This window comes from Phodopus roborovskii, unplaced genomic scaffold (assembly GCF_943737965.1).
Source record: "Phodopus roborovskii unplaced genomic scaffold, PHOROB, whole genome shotgun sequence".
NCBI classification, from domain to species: domain Eukaryota; kingdom Metazoa; phylum Chordata; class Mammalia; order Rodentia; family Cricetidae; genus Phodopus; species Phodopus roborovskii.
In genome coordinates this window covers 3105035-3124494 of record NW_026126413.1, presented here as the reverse complement: position 1 = coordinate 3124494, position 19460 = coordinate 3105035, and the positions used below count along the sequence as shown (strand labels likewise).

The window sequence follows — 19460 nt, the reverse complement described above, 5'->3', positions numbered from 1 at the left end:
GTTTCCTCCTCAGGAGGCTTTTCTCCTGGAATTCAAAGTGTTTCTTTCACTTACCCATCTTGAAGCAGCTGCACTCTGAAAGTCTCCTGGCTGGAGACATTCCTCTCAATAATCTGCTATCATAATCAAAATTTACCCCATGTGGTTGATTTCATAATTCACTATTAAGCTTATTGAGAATGTTTTCATAATTGTTTTTACTCAACAAAAGTATATTTATGTATGTTTGTATGCAAAAAATAGGCAAAAAATGGAAGCCCACTGAACCATTCATATTAAAATGCAATTAAATAGGAGCATGTAGGAACACAGAATCCTGAGACTTTCTCTACCAGAGACCCACAGACATCGGAATTTACCAACTTTTAATATCTTAAATATGACTCTATTCTTTTTAATCCTAAAAGTTATTAAAGTGTAGGAATTGCACATGCTTATTTTACTGGTGGATTCTAAAGAGACAGAGAGTTTATGACAAAGCCATGTGTTCAGACATTTATTAAGCAATAACTGGACTTAGAGGTAAATGTACATTATTAGTATCATGTTATTGCTTACTACCAACAGGCTTCCTTTAATATACTCCTGAGCATCATTAACTGAAAGAATAATAGTAGTAGTAGAAATATCATATGAACAACAATAGATTTGCTAGTCTTGTACTGTACTACTTTAAGTACACATGAGGAGAAAATGATTTGATTGTTAATAGTTTGCAAATTATATGCAAATAAAGTTATAGAGAAATTTACATATTTTAATAATATCTGATAAAACGTTTTTACAGTCTTATATTTGAATAAAATTATAGTCTCTATCTTTTCATTTGCTTATTTGATGATATGTATAAATAAAAATTAAACTCAGTATGTGGTCAAGGTTAGTGTTCATCCACAGGCTTGTATATTCTTAGAAACATGTTTAATTACAACCACTTCAAAAGTCGCACAGGTTTTCAAAAGTTTATTTTAAGTTTGACGACTAGACAGGGTCATACTGACTTTACAACATCCTACATGATTTAGGTATATCTACAAAAGAAAACACAACATTGAAATATTACACAGCTTGAAAGTTTGCAAAAGTATGTGTATCTTAGTTATTTCTGTCCTTACAGACACACAAGATGCCAGCATTCCATATTATATTTCAAACTTTGTTTACTAGCAAAGATACAGTCATGAATACCTGGTCTTCAAAATTCATACCTATCTTTATGAAGACATTCATTCACAAAGAGAAGGTCATCCCTAAAGTGTCTATCATAGATGATTACAATTGAATATACATGAAATGTATGTTAAAAATTAATTAATTCATAATTTTCTGAGTTATAAAATTAGCTCATGATAATTATATAGCATAGTGAAGAGTGGGTAATTCTGTGTTGGTAAAATTTTACTTGTAAGTTAAATAACATCATGTTTCAGCTTGAATCCTTGGATACAACTGACATGAAAGCTTCTTTCCAGTACTTGTCACTATTTTCTGTGTAAGCATCCTTGCTGACAAATGCATATCCACTGGAGAAAGTGAACAAGCAAGAGAAATCTTCCATTGACTTTCTAAACAGTAACAAATACTATTAGTACCAACTTCCTTGGAAAATAAATTTTAAGCAGGTATCAATAAAACAAATTTCAAAATATCACATTGAGCAAGACTAGTTTTGAAAAAGTATTTCAACACAAAATATTATTTATAATTTCTAGACTTTAATATTGAATAACCCGCAAAGAAAAACACCTACAGATTTAGTAGTACCGTTATCCCTGACAGAAACAAGGCCATGGACTAGTCAGTAAGTGCTGTACTTTTAGGACCTAAGTAGTTCTATCAAATGGCTATTTTAATTTAAAATACTATTTTAAACATTCTGTTTGATAACTTTAAATATTATCTAGGACAGTAGTATCAAGGACACAGCACTTTTGTTTTGGGAAACTTTCAAAATTATTCTGCAATTTATATACTGAAAATCAACAGTTTTTAACAAACCTGAAGAAATGAGAATATGGCATTGGGAAAATATTTGGTTAGATGCCCATCATAGAGCAACAAATTTTCTGTCATTTAAAATGGTGATTGCGTTGACTTTCTCTTTCTGTTCTTTACTATGACTGATGACCACTCCATAATTACATCATTTAGAAATGCTGTGAACACATGGACGGACAGGACATAATAATAGTGGCTTTCCTTATGCAGCACACATATTAAAGAAAAATAAAATAAAATATAGCGGTGTTTCCAGGGCTTTAGCAGTTCATATACATACCACCCCTTCTACTCCTGGACCTTCAATTTAGAACTCCAATAATTCTGTGTCTAGGCCTTATAAAATAAATACTTGTAAAGCTTATAAATTAGGTCTAGAGGACATTTATGGAGGCATCACGAGCTTTAATTTGAGACATATGTCAATGATGCTGCCATTATCAATAACAAATTATTATGATAATGGCTTATTTTTCTAGGACATTTGAAGCTAAAGAAATAGAAATCAATTTTCATCTTCAAAATGGTTTATGACTTTGTCATCAGTAAATACATTGCTCCTCACAAATAATTATGCAACGTGCTTTTTTAAGAAACCAAGCCTGGCTTCAAAAAGCACTGGAATTTTCATTTCACAGGAAATGGGGAAATGTAATGTTCAGTACACTTGGCCAAGCTGTGCAGCACTAGGCTCACATACATTGCTAATATCTTAAATACGCAGAGATCGATTCTATTGTTTCAAAGAAATTAAGACTTAAATTCTGTGGCTGTGATATTTTTGCTGTTCTTTTTCATGAAATGATAAGGAATTCTCAAAGAAGGAATCCTTTGGAAATGAGATAGAATTTCCTTCAAAAATAAAAATTCAGGTTCAATGTACTTATATCAAACATAGAACAATTACTGACATCCAGTCATGTTCAATGTATATTAGTAGATGTTCCATGAATGTAAATTAACATAATACTTTCAGATAAATAAAGGGTGAAAATTCAGTGAGAAAAAGTAGTCTATTTATGTCACATATAAATAATATAAAGTTGAACATAAAGAACTTAGTTTTTATTGGAAGTAAAGAAAATAGAAATAGACTTGTCATATCGATTGAAACTGTGTATCATGTATTGGTCTCCAAATAGCTGTAATAAACACTAACAGTGTTAGGCACAGGGAATCAATTAAGATAATCCAATTCATTACAAAAAAAAACCTTATTGTTAAAACTTATAAGTGTTAGTTGAACAGTAACCAGAATATCTATCTTAACTCTTTCATCTGATGAAAGTGAGGTTCTTTACTTTTACTGTAAGAGGGAGACTTGGTTTGCCTACTATTCTTCAACCAATGTATATAATTTGAAAACAAGGACAATAATTCACAGATAGTTATTTAAGAGAGTTGTGCAATAAAAACAAAAGTTATTGAAAAAGGCAGGCTTAGAACTCCTTAAAAGATAGTTAGTAGCCCACTATAAATTTCAACAATTTTTCATGAGAAAATGAAAACCCATTCCATTTCCATCAGAGTTTGCACAGTTCATTGCATGGAGATACTTGCAGGGAAATAAAGAAAAGAATTGTGGGAAGTGGAGTCCGATCATTCCTCCTCTGTGCAGCCCAGCAGCTCTGACCGCAGAGTGATCCTTCCATACCAAGACCAAGGAAGGATCCTTATGTGTCGTGCATAAATGGGAGGGTCGATGACATTCTTCCTGTGAGTGTCATTGTCAAAATTGCCTTGAAAAACCTAATAAGGAAGAGCAAAGAACATGATTATATAGTTTCCCCCCCATGCGCTTGTTCACTTTCTTATTTGTAGTATATATTAGAAACTTAAAAATAGCAATATTTATTTATTTATTTGGATTTTTTGAGACAGGGTTTCTCTATGTAGCTCTGGTTGTGTGTAGACCAGGCTAGCCTGAAAATCACAGAGATCTGCCTGCATCTGCCTCCCAAGTACTAGGGTTGAAGGCATGTGCCACCACTGTCTAGAACAATTTTATTTTTAAGAGTAACATTTCCTTATTAGTTATTGTGTGGGATGCATAAGTATGGGTATATACAAATGCATGGGTATTTCTAGATGCACATGTGTGTTTGTATCCTCCTGTAAAACATTAGGCAATATGGTGATGATTAATAGGAACAGCAGAGGCTAGAGAGATAGGTCAGCAGTTAAGAACAATGGAGATTCTCTGAGATCTAGCTTTGAGTCCCAGAACCTTCATGATGGCTAACAACTATCTGTAACTCTAGATTCAGAGATCCTATCTCTTCTTCGGGACTTCACAGGCACCTAAAAACTCACACCCAATAATAATAGAAAATACTGCAACCCACACATTCTGAGGGGATGAAGTTAACACAGATATATATATGGTAAAGCTGGGATTGAGTAAGGTTCTCTGCCAGGTACCAGTCCTTAGCATGATTTTTATGTACAACATGGGGGGATGAGTTAGCTAGCCTCTATAAGAGGTTTCTGTAGGTGAGTCATCTCAGGTTCTAAATATTCCATAGCGGGAAGCTGTGGTCATGGCATGCACAGACAAATCTTCTATTAATACTTATAATCTCACACTCCTACATTCAAGGAGAGAGTTGCAGCCTCTTGTACCTGCCTGATGTTAGCTTAGCCAATTGTCCCATTGCATTAGGTCTTGGAAGTTCTTGTCATGGCCATGCCCATGTCAAAATATACATTCACTCCGAGCTTAACTCACTCAGGGCCCCCTCTCAAATGATAAATTTCAAAGAGAAACAACAAAGGCTAATTGGTTGTCTTTTTGCTGGTTCTCCTAGAAGATCATTTGCCCTAGATGGCAAATATAAAGTGCTGTCCCCATTCCCATCTAGTGGGACAATAACTGTGTAATTTGACAGAAAATATATCTTCATAGATTATTTTTGGTTAAATAGTTGCTGAACAAAATACAGAACAATGCTATGTCTAGAATCTACCACCCTTGCATATCTAATTTGTATTCACTTAATAGATTTTTAAATATTTTTCAGTAAGGATTTGGTCTGTACCGACTCTATGGATTCAGATGTGTTATTGAGTAGCAGCCAGCTCTATTAGCAAAATCTCACTTGTTCAGAATATAGCACGTAAAAAAATAAAATCTTGTGGTAAGTTGTCACTTGAAACAAGAGTAGCAAAGAGTATATACTTTCATTGGCTGACATTTCCTAACATATACAACTGAATTCTGTTAAAATTTTGCAGATAAATATGGGATAAAACTTCCAGCCTATCTATCGGTCTGTTAAATAAATTAAGTTAAAAATAATTTAGTTTAAATTCATCAATGTACATTGCAAAATCTATAATAGTTTAAAATAGTATTATGTTACTTCATGGGAAGGAAATACAGAAAAAAGCAATTTTTCTTTTTAAGTTTCTTCTCCTTAGTAAAGGTTTCCATAAGGAGTTCTAAAGCCCCTAAATTATAAATTATTAACTATATTTAGTTATTTATAAGATAGAATATATCAATTGTGAAACTGATTGCAAATATGAAATTTCTGATGCAATGTGTAAAACTCACAGATATGTGGACATTCATTTTAACAGTAAGTGAAGTTTAATACTACAGGATAATTTATAAAATTTCTGTCTGCAGAAATTTGCCCAGATTTATATTATAAACATCTAAACCTTCGCCAGTCAGTATTGGAAATACAGGTTATTTTTAAAGGGATCCCAGTAATGACAGCGCAGAACATACAAAGCAGAAACTTGCTCATTGTCAGGGGACAGCTTGTTCTTGTGCAAGCATGCAGCACACGTGCCGTTTCCTGGTCTCTAGCACAGTAGACTTTACTAAGAATTCAATTTCATATAAAACATTAATATTACCTGGGAAATCAAGGCAAAGACAATATTTTTGGTTCAGTTAATACAATTTATAAGATTTCTTGAAAAGTGTTTCAGACACCCAGTTTAATCAGGATCTGAAAATGTTGATGGGCAATACTGACTTTCCATAAACAGGGGAAGACAACGTAGATGAGAGAGATCCAGTGTGATTTGCAAACTTTTGGAAAAAGTATGCACAAGTTTGATTATAGGCAGGAGGCTAACTGGCTTATGACAAGTTTGTGGTTATCTTTACTCATGATAATACTTAGGGGATCTCTCAAGCACTTGCTAATATGGGAACTCAACTAAAAGTTATTCAAGGCACTTTGAATATGCTTCCATAATTGCAACCTAGGAGAAGCAAGCAGAGAAAAAGGACAATGCTCTAAGCTTGGATGAGTTTCAGAATTTTGTTTTCTACAGTAAACTCTTCTGTGATGCTACTTAAAATTCAAATCAGATTCTGATGGGGATTCAATCCTCAGCACAGGCAATAATGTCATATAAAATGCAACAACATACTCCCCCAAGCAACAGGTTTTATGTTTTTAAGATGAGATTTTCATTGGTTTCTATAGACCAATATCTATTAGACCACTGCATATATCAATTGTAAGAAGCCATCATGCATCGTGGAGGAAATTGAAAATATCCTTTGTAATAGAGTCAGAAAGTATGGGTTTACCTCAGTATTTTTGTTGTTGTTTTGACACTGGATCATTTTATGTAACCTTGATTGGTCCTGTAAATAGCAGTGATGCCAGAACTCCCATGTTCTACTATTACCGGTCCCACTGGTAATTACTACTATGGCTGACATTATACCTCAGCTTTTATAGGTCCTAAACTAGAACTCTAAGCATGGAGTATTCTATGGATCAAGTTATGTATGTGTGTGTGTGTGTGTGTGTGTGTGTGTGTGTGTGTGTGTGTGTATGTGCATGTGTGTGCATGTGCGCACACATGTACGCGTGTGTATTATTTCTTATAAAAGGTCATATGACTCACAAAATTATACATGTATCTATTTAAATTTAACAGATCAAAACTTTTAGACATTTTTCTATTGTACTAGTGAATAGTGCTGAGTACTGTTACATTACTTCCACAAGCTCCTAAAGACTAGAATCAACATTTTAGTCAGGCCACAGTGGCTATCACTTTATTTCTCTGGACTTCATTGCTTATTTTAGGATAGGAAGAGATAAAATACAAATCTGGAATGACTGTGTAAAGTCTACTCTTTTCTGCATTGCACATCTTTGTCATTGTGTTAGCATTAGCACACCATTGGTTTTGTTGTACATGTGTATACTTTGCTGATGTACTTGACACAGAGGACAAGATGAATAAAAATTTCTAGGGAAGTGGCATTCATGAAATCTCAATATTATTGTTGCTGAGACAAGACGTGAACAATGATAAAACCAATTGACATGCCAATATAGATAGTGCAAAACTCACAGGGCACCATCCATAAACAAAGTGCTAGAGACATTTCACATATGCCTGGGGAGATTAGTCCTCAACTGGTTACCAAATACCAAATGGTCAGCTTTAAAACCATATATAAGCAACACTAAATACACTCAATGAGTTGTACTTATTCATTTGTGTGTACATGTGTATAAACATTGATACATAAAATATAAGAGGCAATGAGTTTTAGAAGGATTGGGGGTACATGGGGGGGGTAGAAAGAGAAATGGGAGGGAAGAAGCGATGTAGCAATATTTTAGTTAAAAATAAAATAAATCTACATGAGACTTAAATTATTTGAAAAATCCATTTGGTTAGGTGATAGCTTTTCCTGTATTTTAGGTGAATGAAAAAAGGCAGAATTCATGAAGAAAAGAAAGTTCTACATTGATATTCACCAATCTTTTCATGCAATGGATTTGTAGTAGGAAAGTTAGATATGAACTACTCTTTCTAGCTAGGTTCCCAGGAACTTCATTTTAATGTAATATTACCAATAAAGCCAATAGATCTGAGTTGAAGAACTCATGTGTGTGTGTGTGTGTGTGTGTATGTGTGTGTGTGTGTGCGTGCATGCGTGCATGCATGCATGTGTGTGTATGTATTTGGGAGGCAGAGGATAGCTTGTGAAGGTTGTTTCTCTCCTTCTATCATGCTCTTCCTGGGCATGGAACTCAGCTCATCTTGCTTTGTAGTAAGGACCTGTGGTTACTCAGCTCTCTCACTGACCCTACCCACACCTTCTGCTTATTTCCCATGAGACTATTACCTAACTCTACCACATTACAATATAATAGGGAATATATGCATGGAGATAGTTTGAAAGTCTCTACTGCTTTAATTTAGATTTTTTACTTTGTTGTGAGTATTGCCCTTATATCATTTCAATTCCCCCCTTTCTATACTAACTCCTCCTGTGTCCCTTCTCATAACTGTGTCTCAAATTCTTTTTTTTAATTTAAATTTAAAACAAGATTATTTTACATGAAAATCCCAGTTCTCTCACCCTCCCATCCTCCCCTATCACCCCAACCAAACCCCAGCCCATCCCCTTTCTGAACCCGAGGGCCTTCCATGGGGAGTCTTCTAAGTCTGTCATATCATTTGGGGCAGGGCCTAGGCCCTCCCCCATGTGTCTAGGCTGAGAAAGTATGTGAGATAGGCTCCTAAAGACCATTCTTATATTAGGGATAATTACTAGAGGCCCCATAGACTGCCCAGTCCTCCCAACTAACACCCACATACAGGAGGTCTGGGTCAGTCCTATGCTACCTTCCCAGAGGAGAACAAGAAAAGAGGTCCCATAATATAGGGAGACATTATAGATTTATGGAGAAATCTGGCACTAGGGAAATGCCCAGGAATCTACAATCTACAAGAATGAGGGAGGGAGGGAAGGAGAGGGAACTGGGATCGGCATGTAAAATAATAAATTAAATTAAAAAATGCTTTGACTCCAAAATTTAAGTTGAAGGACAAGTTACTGGGGAAAAGGATTTATATTTTTTTTTCCCACAGAAAATGAAAAGATGTAGATTCCTTCCAGACTAATGTGGTTTGATCACGCCAGAACGCCTGAAACAGAGTACTAGGTGATCCTACATTCAAAACAGCTGGACAAAGCAGACCTACAGACTACAGCCAGGATTTCTCAATCTTCTTCGAATCCCCCAAGACAGCGCCCCTTACCAGCAGGAAGTAGTTTGGAAAGAACGACACCCAAATTCCCAAATATTGTGTATAAATGTTTGTTACCATTTAATTGGACTTGGTTATATAAAATAAAATAATAAAATTAAAAAAAACCTGCAACCCTCATACCATTATGACAGCTGTCCTTCAAAGCTTGCAAAAGTCTACAGCTGGTCGCTGAAAACCAGAGCTCTCTGCCAGTGACAACTATGTTATAGAAAAATGCTTACACGGTTGTACCCCCAAAAGCTTCCATTAAATGTTCAAAACAACTTGACAAAAAAATGCAAGAGCTGCAAATTGTCAGAAATACTAGCACCCCAAACATCTAGATGTACCCCCTTCCATCCTTATGATTGCCCTGTTGTGTCAAAACTCCTGGAGCAGCTCTGAGTCCCCTTCCTGTGCTTTCCATCCTAACCCTGCATGTCCACTCCGCTTCTTTTTTGACTCGGTAGTCATAGCTACTGAGAACACACAAGGAAAGTTGGAATCTCCTTTGCCTGGCATTTAAGGGCTCATAAAAATTTGACTAGCCTATCATGTACATCACATGTTTATTTCCCTCTGCTATGAATCTCCTTTGGACACCTGACACTCTAATAATAGCTCAATCCAGCAAGTCAGCAGCCATCTTCCTTCTCTCTTGGGCTGTCTTCTACTTCCCTTTCCCACTCCACCCATAGGCAAAGTGTCATTCATCCCCACATCTCTCTATTTATCCAGTCTTCCCCAAATTTAAGACCTAACCCATGGTATTCCAGGATTTTCTCTCTTTTGGCTCTTCTGTGGCATCAGACATGGAAAAGACTATTTGCTGAAAAAAAAGTCTAATTAGTCATTGAGAGTGCACAGCCCAGTCCTTCATCTTCTACCCAAATCTCTAATATTGTACTGTGCACATTCTCCCCCCATGTACTTATCTTAACAAATAGGCTGCAAGATCTTCAAAGCTAAAATTTTCATATGATCTTTCTTATCTCACAAAAATAATATTTCAGTAGATAGTCTAAATATTTTAGGCTAATAAACACGCTCTCCTCAAATATATAAAACACCCAGCAGACGAGGCCTTTGGTAGGAAGTGATGAGAAGGAGGGGAGTGCATTTCCAAAGTAATAAAAAAAAAAAAAAATAGAATGAACCCAACTAACAATCTAAGCAATAGTGGAGAGGCTACATTTAATGCCCTTCCATGATAATGAGATTGATGACTACCTTATATGACATCCCAGAGCATTCATCCAGTAGTTAATGGAAGCAGAAGCAGACACCCACAGCTAAACACTGAGCTGAATCCTGGAATCCAGTTGCAGAGAGGAAGAGGAAAGCATTCCATATTATAAGCAGAAGGAAGAATCAGGTACAGCTTTGCTGTGGATATGATATTTTAATCAATGCCTTTTTATTATTAGAGAAACCCAACTTTTTCAGATTTTTTTACTTAATCTTGGAATTTTCCATTGTATTACTTTTAAAAAGAATATTAAACAAAATTTACATTAATTTTTATTTTATTCATTCCTTGACATTGAAGAGACTTGCACTGGGCTCTGTAACAAGGCTTTATTTATTTAAAAATAATGGAAACTTGGTAGACATTAGAATTTAAGTCTGTTTCATAAAGTAAGTATGTTTACATGAGCATAAAATCTGGTTTTTGTATGTGATCCTTAGGTCACATGCTTGTTACAGTAAGCTCAAAAATCATTACAATTTGGTAAATTATATGCTTAATGTTCTATGCTTATATGGTTAATTGCTTGGATATTTTCCTATTATCAAAAGTTTAGAGTTTCAAACTGAATTAAATCATAGATTTTTAAACAGTTTAAAGTCATAAAAATTTTATAGTAATATACTGTACAAATGAGGTTAAAAGAGATTATTTTTTATTTAAACATGTTTAGAACTGAGATTTCAGTGTTTGTCATCCTAAACTTTATTGACAATATTCTAGAAAATAAATAATTTAATTTTGTTTCTAGTTGTCTTTCATCGTATTCCAAAATTTAATTATAAACTTAAGTATAAAGATAAATATTTTATTAATTGCACAAATGTCATTTTAAAAATAAGCTTTGTAAGTATGAAACTTCTGGCATTGGTTGGTCTGAAAAACTTGCAACCAAAGTCGGATTCTTTTAGAATAGACTCCAACTATTACTCAGGAAATTCAATTTTCTAAGCATATTTTCCAGCATCCTAAAGCCATTTCATGATTGAATGGCCAGTGCATCATTTTTGAAAGTTTCCTTTGCAATCAATTCCAGTAAGCCAATGAAACTCTGTAACAAAATTAGTCTAAATACAAGTGAATTTTTTTTTCAGTATAATAAGGAAATAAGAATCTAAAGTCCAGGTAAGTTCTAATATCCTAGGAAATGTTTCTTTGTAAAACATGGCATAATGAGAACCCATTCTAAGAGGTTCAGATCTCTAGCCTGTGAAAGAAGGAGGTCAGAATCAGGGAGCAGCCTGCACTATAAGATATCCTAACAGTGTTGTAGCAAGCATACACTTCCCCATATGGGATACCTTCCATCTTAGCTCAGCCTGGTTGGAACTGCTGTCCCCTAGAGTTGCAGGTGAAATGATTGCCACCTGATACATCCTATTAGGCAGTAACCATTTCTGCGTAGGAAGCAAAGCAGATTCAACAAAAATGTACACAGATTTCTTAAAAGCCAGAGGCATAGGTTTCTATGTCTCAGTTTCAAAAAAAGTATAAGTGATCATAGGGAAGAGATAAAGTAGAATATATTGTGTTTATGTATTAACCACTAACTCTAACATATTTAGTAATCAGTTTATTTTTCTCTCTCCCCAAAAGTCATCTCACTATTTTTGCAAGTGTGGTGTATTCAAATATATATATTTTTTGCCTCTAGTCTACTAATGTGTACCATTTGAAACAGTCAACTAAAATTTCTTTTAGTAGGTGTCTCCTCAGTATAATTTAGGAATAGGGGAGATAATGCTTTCCTAGTGGTTATAGATACAGGCGGCTTCAAGGATACACCAGTTCAACTTTGTACAATAAGTGTACCTTAAAAGATTTATCTACCCCAAGAGAATTCTGGTCTTTACCTTTTTAGCTCCTGTGAGGTCAACTGTAAACCTTTGGAAATTCCTGTCTCATGAAATGGTTTTGTGCTTCCATGGGGTGTGGGACACACTAAATCATATATGCTAGCACTGCTACTTAAGGTTGGAGTTGGGTCAGCCTTGCCACTGGATGGGCTGTTCTGGACCATGCTGCATGTTGCTTTATTTGTTGGATTGCTATCCATGTCCTTTCACGAACATGAGTTAATTGTGAACACAGCATTCTAAAATACATTCTGTGTGTATTTAGAGTTATTATTCAGACCTAAGCATGGTATTTTGGATGACCAGTGTCAATGGCACATATGGAGAATCATCATACTTGTGGTATGTGCTATGGATAGGTCACAGGCTTCCAAGAAAGATTTTTAACATCTTTAACATTGATAATTTCAATACGGGACTCCAGTTCAAGAAAGTATTATATCTAAGACTTTCCCAATGCCCAAGTCTGACTGCAACAGACATTTTTCATTTATTTTTGAGTTATTTATTTATTTAATAATATTTTCTTAAATTTAAATTTGCAACAAGCTTGTTGTACATGTCAATCCAAATTCCCTCACCCTCCCCTCTTCCACTGTCCCCCTCCCAACCTCAATCCCATCCCATTTCTTCTCCCAAAAGAGGGTGAGGCCTTCCATGGGAGTTCTTCAAAATCTGTCATATCATTTGAATCTGGGCCTAGGCCCTCCTCCATGTGTCTAGGCTGAGAGACTCTCTCTCTCTTCTCAGTGGGAAAAAACAATGGAATCTTGAAATTCACAGGCAAATGGATGGAACTAGAATGCACTCACTCATAGATTTTAGACATAGAGCAAAAGATCACCAGCCTACAGTCCACACTGCCAAAAAAGCTAGGAAACTAAGATGACCCTAAAGGAGACATACATGCCCCCCCCCCCACAGAAGGGGATAGGGACAAGATCTCCAGAGCAAATTGGGAGCATGGGGGAGTGGAGAGAGAGTTAGTAGAAAGAGAAGGGGAGAAGAGGGCATGAGGGAGCAGGAAAATTGAGTCAGGGAAAGAATAGAGGAGAGCAAGAAAAGAGGTACCATAACAGAGGGAGCAATTATAGGTATAAAGAGAAATATGGCACTAGCAATATCCAAAGGTCTACAAGAATGACCACAACTAACAATACAGGCAATAGTGGAGAAGCTACTATTGTGGAATGCTTTTCCACAATAATGAGATTGATGACTACATTATATGCCATCCTAGAGCCTTCATCTAGTAGTTAATGTAAGCAGAAGCAGACACCCACAGCTAAATACTGAGCTGAACTTCTGGAATCCAACTGCAGAGAGGAAACGGCGATGAGCAAAGTGGTCAAGACCAGGCTCAAGAAACCCACAAAAAAAGCTGACCTGAACAAGGGGAACTCATGGACCCCAGTCTGATATCCAGGAAACCACCAGGGATGACCCAGAACTCCTGAAAGTGGGTGTTAGTCAGGAGGACTGGGCTGCCTATGAGGCCTCTGGTAGTGGCTCAATATTTATGGGGCCTCTGGTAGTGGTTCAGTATTTATCCCTAGTATATGAATGGACTTTGGGAGCCCTACAATAGATTTTTGTATTAAAAACTAACTTGTCTTAATTCTCTGAATAAATTCTGGTGTTGCAATCTAATGGCATTTATTTTTACTCTTAAACTATGTAAATACTCTTTTATCAGGATTTATTTCATATTCACACTTTTAATTTTTAGATGACATTTATTATCATGGATACATGTCATGCATGATATATATCCATACATATCATGGATATGTGTGTGTCCAATAGTTAGAATCACTTATTTTTTTCAATACTTTGGTTAAAAAGAATTCACTATCTTTATACACCTTTATTTTTAAAAATATTTTTGCAATAGCTAATGATTTATTTTTAGGACTATTACTTTGTTCATCTCTTCAGGGTTAATTCGAGATCACAGTTCTCTGAGAGCCATAGAACATGGTGACACATATAAATGTCCTGTAGCGTAATTCACTCTGGATACCCACTTTTATCTGAGTTCCTTTCAGAGTGATGTTTTGTTCCATAAGCTCCTTTTCAAACAGAGATCCCTGCTTGTTTCAGAGATTTGTTTGTGTCTAAAGCTCTCAATGAAATTATATGAGGCTTTCAAAGTGCCTGTCTAGAGATTTAGTTTCAAAGACCCAACTGTAGAAAAATTTTACTTAGAAGAAAGTGAAAAGAATGTCCTTGAGAGAAATTTTTTGCAGTACAGAAATGATTTTTAAATCACAAATAAGCAAGTAGATTTTTCGGGAAGTTATTTGTACTCTGACTGTTATTTTCAAGCTATTCCTTGTGGCTCTAATATTTGCATTTTATTGTACTTATGTAAAAAGTAAGGGTTTTGTTTTTCATTTTTACTTCAGGCAGTTCAACATTTTACTGGACAGATGTGTCTTTTAGCATGCTCTAAGTAAATGTAAAACTCTGATTACACGGCAAGTTAAAAAACCAAGCAAGCAAAAAAAAAAAAAAAAAAGCAAAAAACAAAAACAAAAAACCCCAAACCCCCAAAAACCTAAGTCACACCTTTGATACCTACTTAGGACCCAAGCAGTGTTATTTTCACTATTTTGCTATTTATGTGAGATTATATTTTCTTTTTTTGTGTGAACAAATAATTATTCTAGTAACAGTTGGTGAACAATTTACACGTGTATTGTCCCATTTATGCAAGCCACAGGTTTTGTTCTTTCATGTTTCTCAAAGTCCCATACTTTCCCTTTGTTCTAATATAATTGACACATCAACTGCTTGGCTGACAGTTAATTCTTGACTAGGAAACAGAGCTCCATGGTGACTGTCAGAATTTCTTTTCTCAATGAGTTTAAGATTATTCAGGAATAAAAGGAAATTGCATTGCAATAACAGTGTTTTTGAAAATTTGAATCTTTGTGATCTGTCATAGAAATATCTCATTCCTAATTGTGCAATAATAAGGCATAAACTGTCTTTAGTAAAATGCTACTCTCCATTCCTTGTGAATAACAGGTTGATTTAGGAATTTCTAACATTTGCCCAACCAACAAAGGCAAAAAGGACAGGAGCTACCTGGCTTAAACAATCAGAGTACATGTGTTCTTCCTCTACCTCTCACTGCATCCCCATAGGATGGCACTATGCACCCAGGTTGGATTCATAATCGCTTTGCTTCTGCCTTGTGAGTCTAGAGAATGCTGGGATTACAGGTATGATTTAAAAAGATGCCAATGATCTTCACTTGGAAATGTGGTGGTTGTTTTGTAATGTCCCTGTCTGTCACAAAGAGAGGTTTCATTGAAGAAGAATGAGGACTAAACTTCTCAATGGGCACAAGAACAAGTGTTTAGAATGTAGATAGGGATTATGCTGATATCCATGACATGGTTAAACTCTAACATTATATAGACTGAGTATATATATATGAAAAGGAATTAATGAAGGAAGACATAAATGTGAAATGGAGCAAGAATGTATATGGGAGGGCTTGGAAGGATGAAGAGGAGGGAAGAAATGTTGTAATTACAATATAGTTTCAAAAATAGAAAAAAAAAGGCAAAACATCATACTCCACATTGGTATTAGGTTGGTGACCCCAGAAAAAAAAAACCCAGAGAAACAGCAGAGTGAGACATACTCTTTCCTGCTATTGTCCATCTTTTAAAGCTCCCGGCATTTAGAATGCTCACTGTAAAAGTCAGCAGGTTGGGCACATCAGCATACTTCACTTCTTTCATAATGAAAGCTGCCTTAAGTAACAAGAATTTTCGTGGAAATATATGATGTATGATGATAGTATATAAAGATTTATGAAACATAAAATATTCCATTCTAAACTGTGGCTATATATTTAAACTATCTGGCTTCTGGCACTCAGATATCACTGTCATACAAAATATTCTCACAGAAAAGGAATAGTTTTAGAAAATCATCTGCTTTTCAAAGATACCTCCAAACGACGTTATCAGGACCAAGCAGAGAAAAAGAACATCTTTATTTTTCACTTTTACACCAGAAACATAGAAATACCTTTTTCCTTTGAAGGGACTGAGTCACTTGGTTCTCCACTGAAGCCCAAAGCTCATCTCTCAGGGTCTCTTAAATCACACCAGCTATTTTCTATTTCATCAGAACAATTTGTGGACTGCTTCCAGCCCTCCATATCAGATAAAATACAAATGATATGACAGTGGAGGAATTGATGTTTTTTTTTTTTTTTTAGTAATTCTCTCCTGACATTTCCTCCCTTCAATTCCCTTTGAAGAGTTTCACCCTACCTTGGTCAGAGCTAACAAAATACAGTGCTGTGTGTTTGAACATTGAAGTGATTGAAGCATTCAGCTATGCTCTTTCCAGGCCAGACTGGTACTCAAAAGATGAAATATTACAGAGTAAGAGGCCATCTTCCAGTTCTTGGTGGCCAAGTGGGATGTGAGCATTGCAGTAAAGTGCCGACATGTGGATGCATCCGTGCATTTTGGCCCAGGAGCATGCAGAAAGGCATTCTCCCTTACTTATCCTATGCTTTCTCATGAAATCACAAGGTGCAGGTGAAAAAAACCTAAGGAACCTATAATGGTGCAAGCTGGCAAAAGCAAGTATTTATAATATAGTTATAGTTAAAAATCCATGTTTATCTGATTCCAGTGTATATGAGTATGATGCCATTTTATTGACTAAATTCAGCAAACCTAATGGAGCAAGTTCTTCCCAAAGTTGAGTAGGTATTGCTTTGGTCTGAAGTGAATCTTGCATCTTTTTAGGGGAAATGAGGGCAAGTTGATTATTAAAATATACATGTTATCAGGAAATAAAACATCAACTTTGCTATTACTTAGAGGTATTAATAAAGTATTATGAAAATGAACAAACAAAAGTACAATTTTTTATGTGAATGTAATGACTTTTTAAATTGATATACTCTACTAAGTATCTCACTTGTTGATAAAGTTACTTTCTTTCCAGATTTATTAGAAGGTAGAAATGAAATCTTGCAGTTCACATTCTAAGCTCTTCAGGGATGCTGGGTTTCCATGTTGAGATGACCCCAGATTTGTCTTTTCAAAGTGATCCTTAAAAATAAAGCTTGTATTTCCAGTAATGGAAATGTTTTTTATTATTATTATTTTATGCACTTTATTATTTTAAAAAGCCCTTGCAAATGAATAAAAAAAAACATACCGTAAAATTAACTTGACTAAAAGTCTATATAAATAAGTGAATTTCTCCACAGTTAGAATCGGTAATCAGAGCATAAGCCATGACTCTTAATGTTAAATTTTACACTTTGGTATTGAATATGTTTTTTTTAAAGTATTCTACCATCAAAACCAAGAAAATCCATGACAGCAACTCTGATGACAATGAAGAAAGTACTGCCACTTTAAAAAAGCCTCAGAGGGTAAGTCAAACTATATATGTTCCAAGAACATGCTATACAATTGATACATTACAAATGTATACACTGTAGATGAATTCTCTATTTGCAACTTTAAAAAGTAAAGGACATATATGAAAATACCCTAAATGGGTAATTTTGTAGGTTATGAAATATTTAGGGATCCTTTTACAGTTTACCATTAACATGGACATATCACAAAGTTGCCTTTATTCTTTTTAAGACTGAGACTATAAAAAGCCAGAAGAACAGCACATTAATTAAGCCATTTTGAAGTGTTGAAGAAAAGAGTTTTAATTGCTGAACATATTGCTGCTGACGGTGTGTTGGTGGATAATAAAAGCGGCATATGTAGCAATAGAACTAGTATCCTTGAGCATTTTTTTTAGCTTCAAATTATACCACAGAGTTAATGTTTAGTTTTGGATGGTTGTTTTGTTATGAAATAAAGATCAGAGAGTCTTTGCCCATGTTTCTGTCAGCAGCTCTTATTCCAGAAGAATAACTGGCCAGTTGTTCATTTTCTGTGCATAACAGTTCATATCACATTGGTGTTGGTGTTTTTCCTAATAAAAAGACTAATAGTTTTCTTCCAGTTAGTGTTTCCTACCTTTGTTATGTTTTCTACTGTCTGTCAATTAATAATAACATTCATTAATTTAAATAATCTATTAAAGTCGCATATTCTGACTATTCAATTGGGGGGCAATCACTACAATACTAAGTATTTTAGTATGTAAAATATTGTAAATCAAAGGTAGGCACATAATATAGATGACTATTCCTCACAGTAGTAGCACAAGCTTGATTGGGGCCAAATAATGAGTAAGATCTTCTGTTAAGGAATATTGTCACAATATCACTATGAAGTTATGTTTAATAGTATATAAGAATAACCTGAGGAGAAGATGCTCAAAGTTTTAAATATGGACATTCTTAGTGATTTATCATGAGTAAAGTATTAAAAAATAATTGATTTTTTTAAAAAAATTTACCTATTTGTTTTCTAAAGAAAACAAAGGCATGGATTGGGTGGGTGTTGCAGTGGCCAGGATCTAGGAGAAACTGGGGGGAAGGGAAATCCTGATCAGATTATCTTTTATGAAAAACAAAAGTGTGTTTTCAATGAAAGAAATAATTACAAAAGTATAGAAAATGGAAAACTGGATAATTTTTTGACATTTAAGAATTTGGGAAATTAATAAGATAGTATGTGCAAAATCAACCTTTTCATTATTGTTATTCATAAGCATTTTTTGTTTATGCTGTTGGGTTTTTTCATATGCATTTTTAATTCTTATGAAAACATCTGTTAGCAAGACAAAACACATGGTTTCAGACTTTAAGGTAGTTTATCAAATACTCTGAAAGAAAAGTTCTGGTTTGTAGGGGACATAAAATAATTAGCATCCAAAAATGAAAACATGTTTTCATCTGCATTGTTTTGTTTTCCTCCATAAATTTCCTTTAAGTTATCATTAGAATCTCCTAGGGTGTTACTGTCACTAAATATGAGCGACATCATCATGCCAGGCCCAACCCATCCCAACCGAACTCCAATTTATGGATTTTGTGTCTGGTGTTTATTTCTATGATGGTGATTCTTTAGTGTCTTTCTTTACTGTTTTGTGTATTTGTTTTTATTTTCAAGATTGATTTCATTGGTTCTTCTTTTGTACCAAGAAAATGAAAGAACCTAAATGCTGACAAGAAAATTAAACTTTTTATTGGTTAAACATGGGTGTCTGTTTTATATCACTGTTCATAACTTTTAGAGAGCCTAGAATAGAATACAAAGGATTCTCCTAGGAATCTTGAAATCCATTTATGAATTATAGCTAGCTTCCCAGGATGTCTACAAATAAGTTGAATGGCTCTCTATAAATTCATGAGTTCCAAAGAATAAAAT

General features: G+C 34.9%; 1 protein-coding gene across 1 annotated transcript in view; it reads right to left on the bottom strand.

The window, feature by feature from the left end:
- Positions 1 to 3432: 3432 nt before the first annotated feature.
- Positions 3433 to 19460, bottom strand: part of Edil3 (EGF like repeats and discoidin domains 3) — a 280901-nt gene continuing 264873 nt past the window's right edge. Inside the window, exon 10 of the mRNA XM_051182916.1 lies at positions 3433 to 3747. Within this exon, the coding sequence (XP_051038873.1) occupies positions 3598 to 3747 (150 nt within the window). The 3' untranslated portion in view covers positions 3433 to 3597. The remainder of the gene's footprint in view (positions 3748 to 19460) is intronic.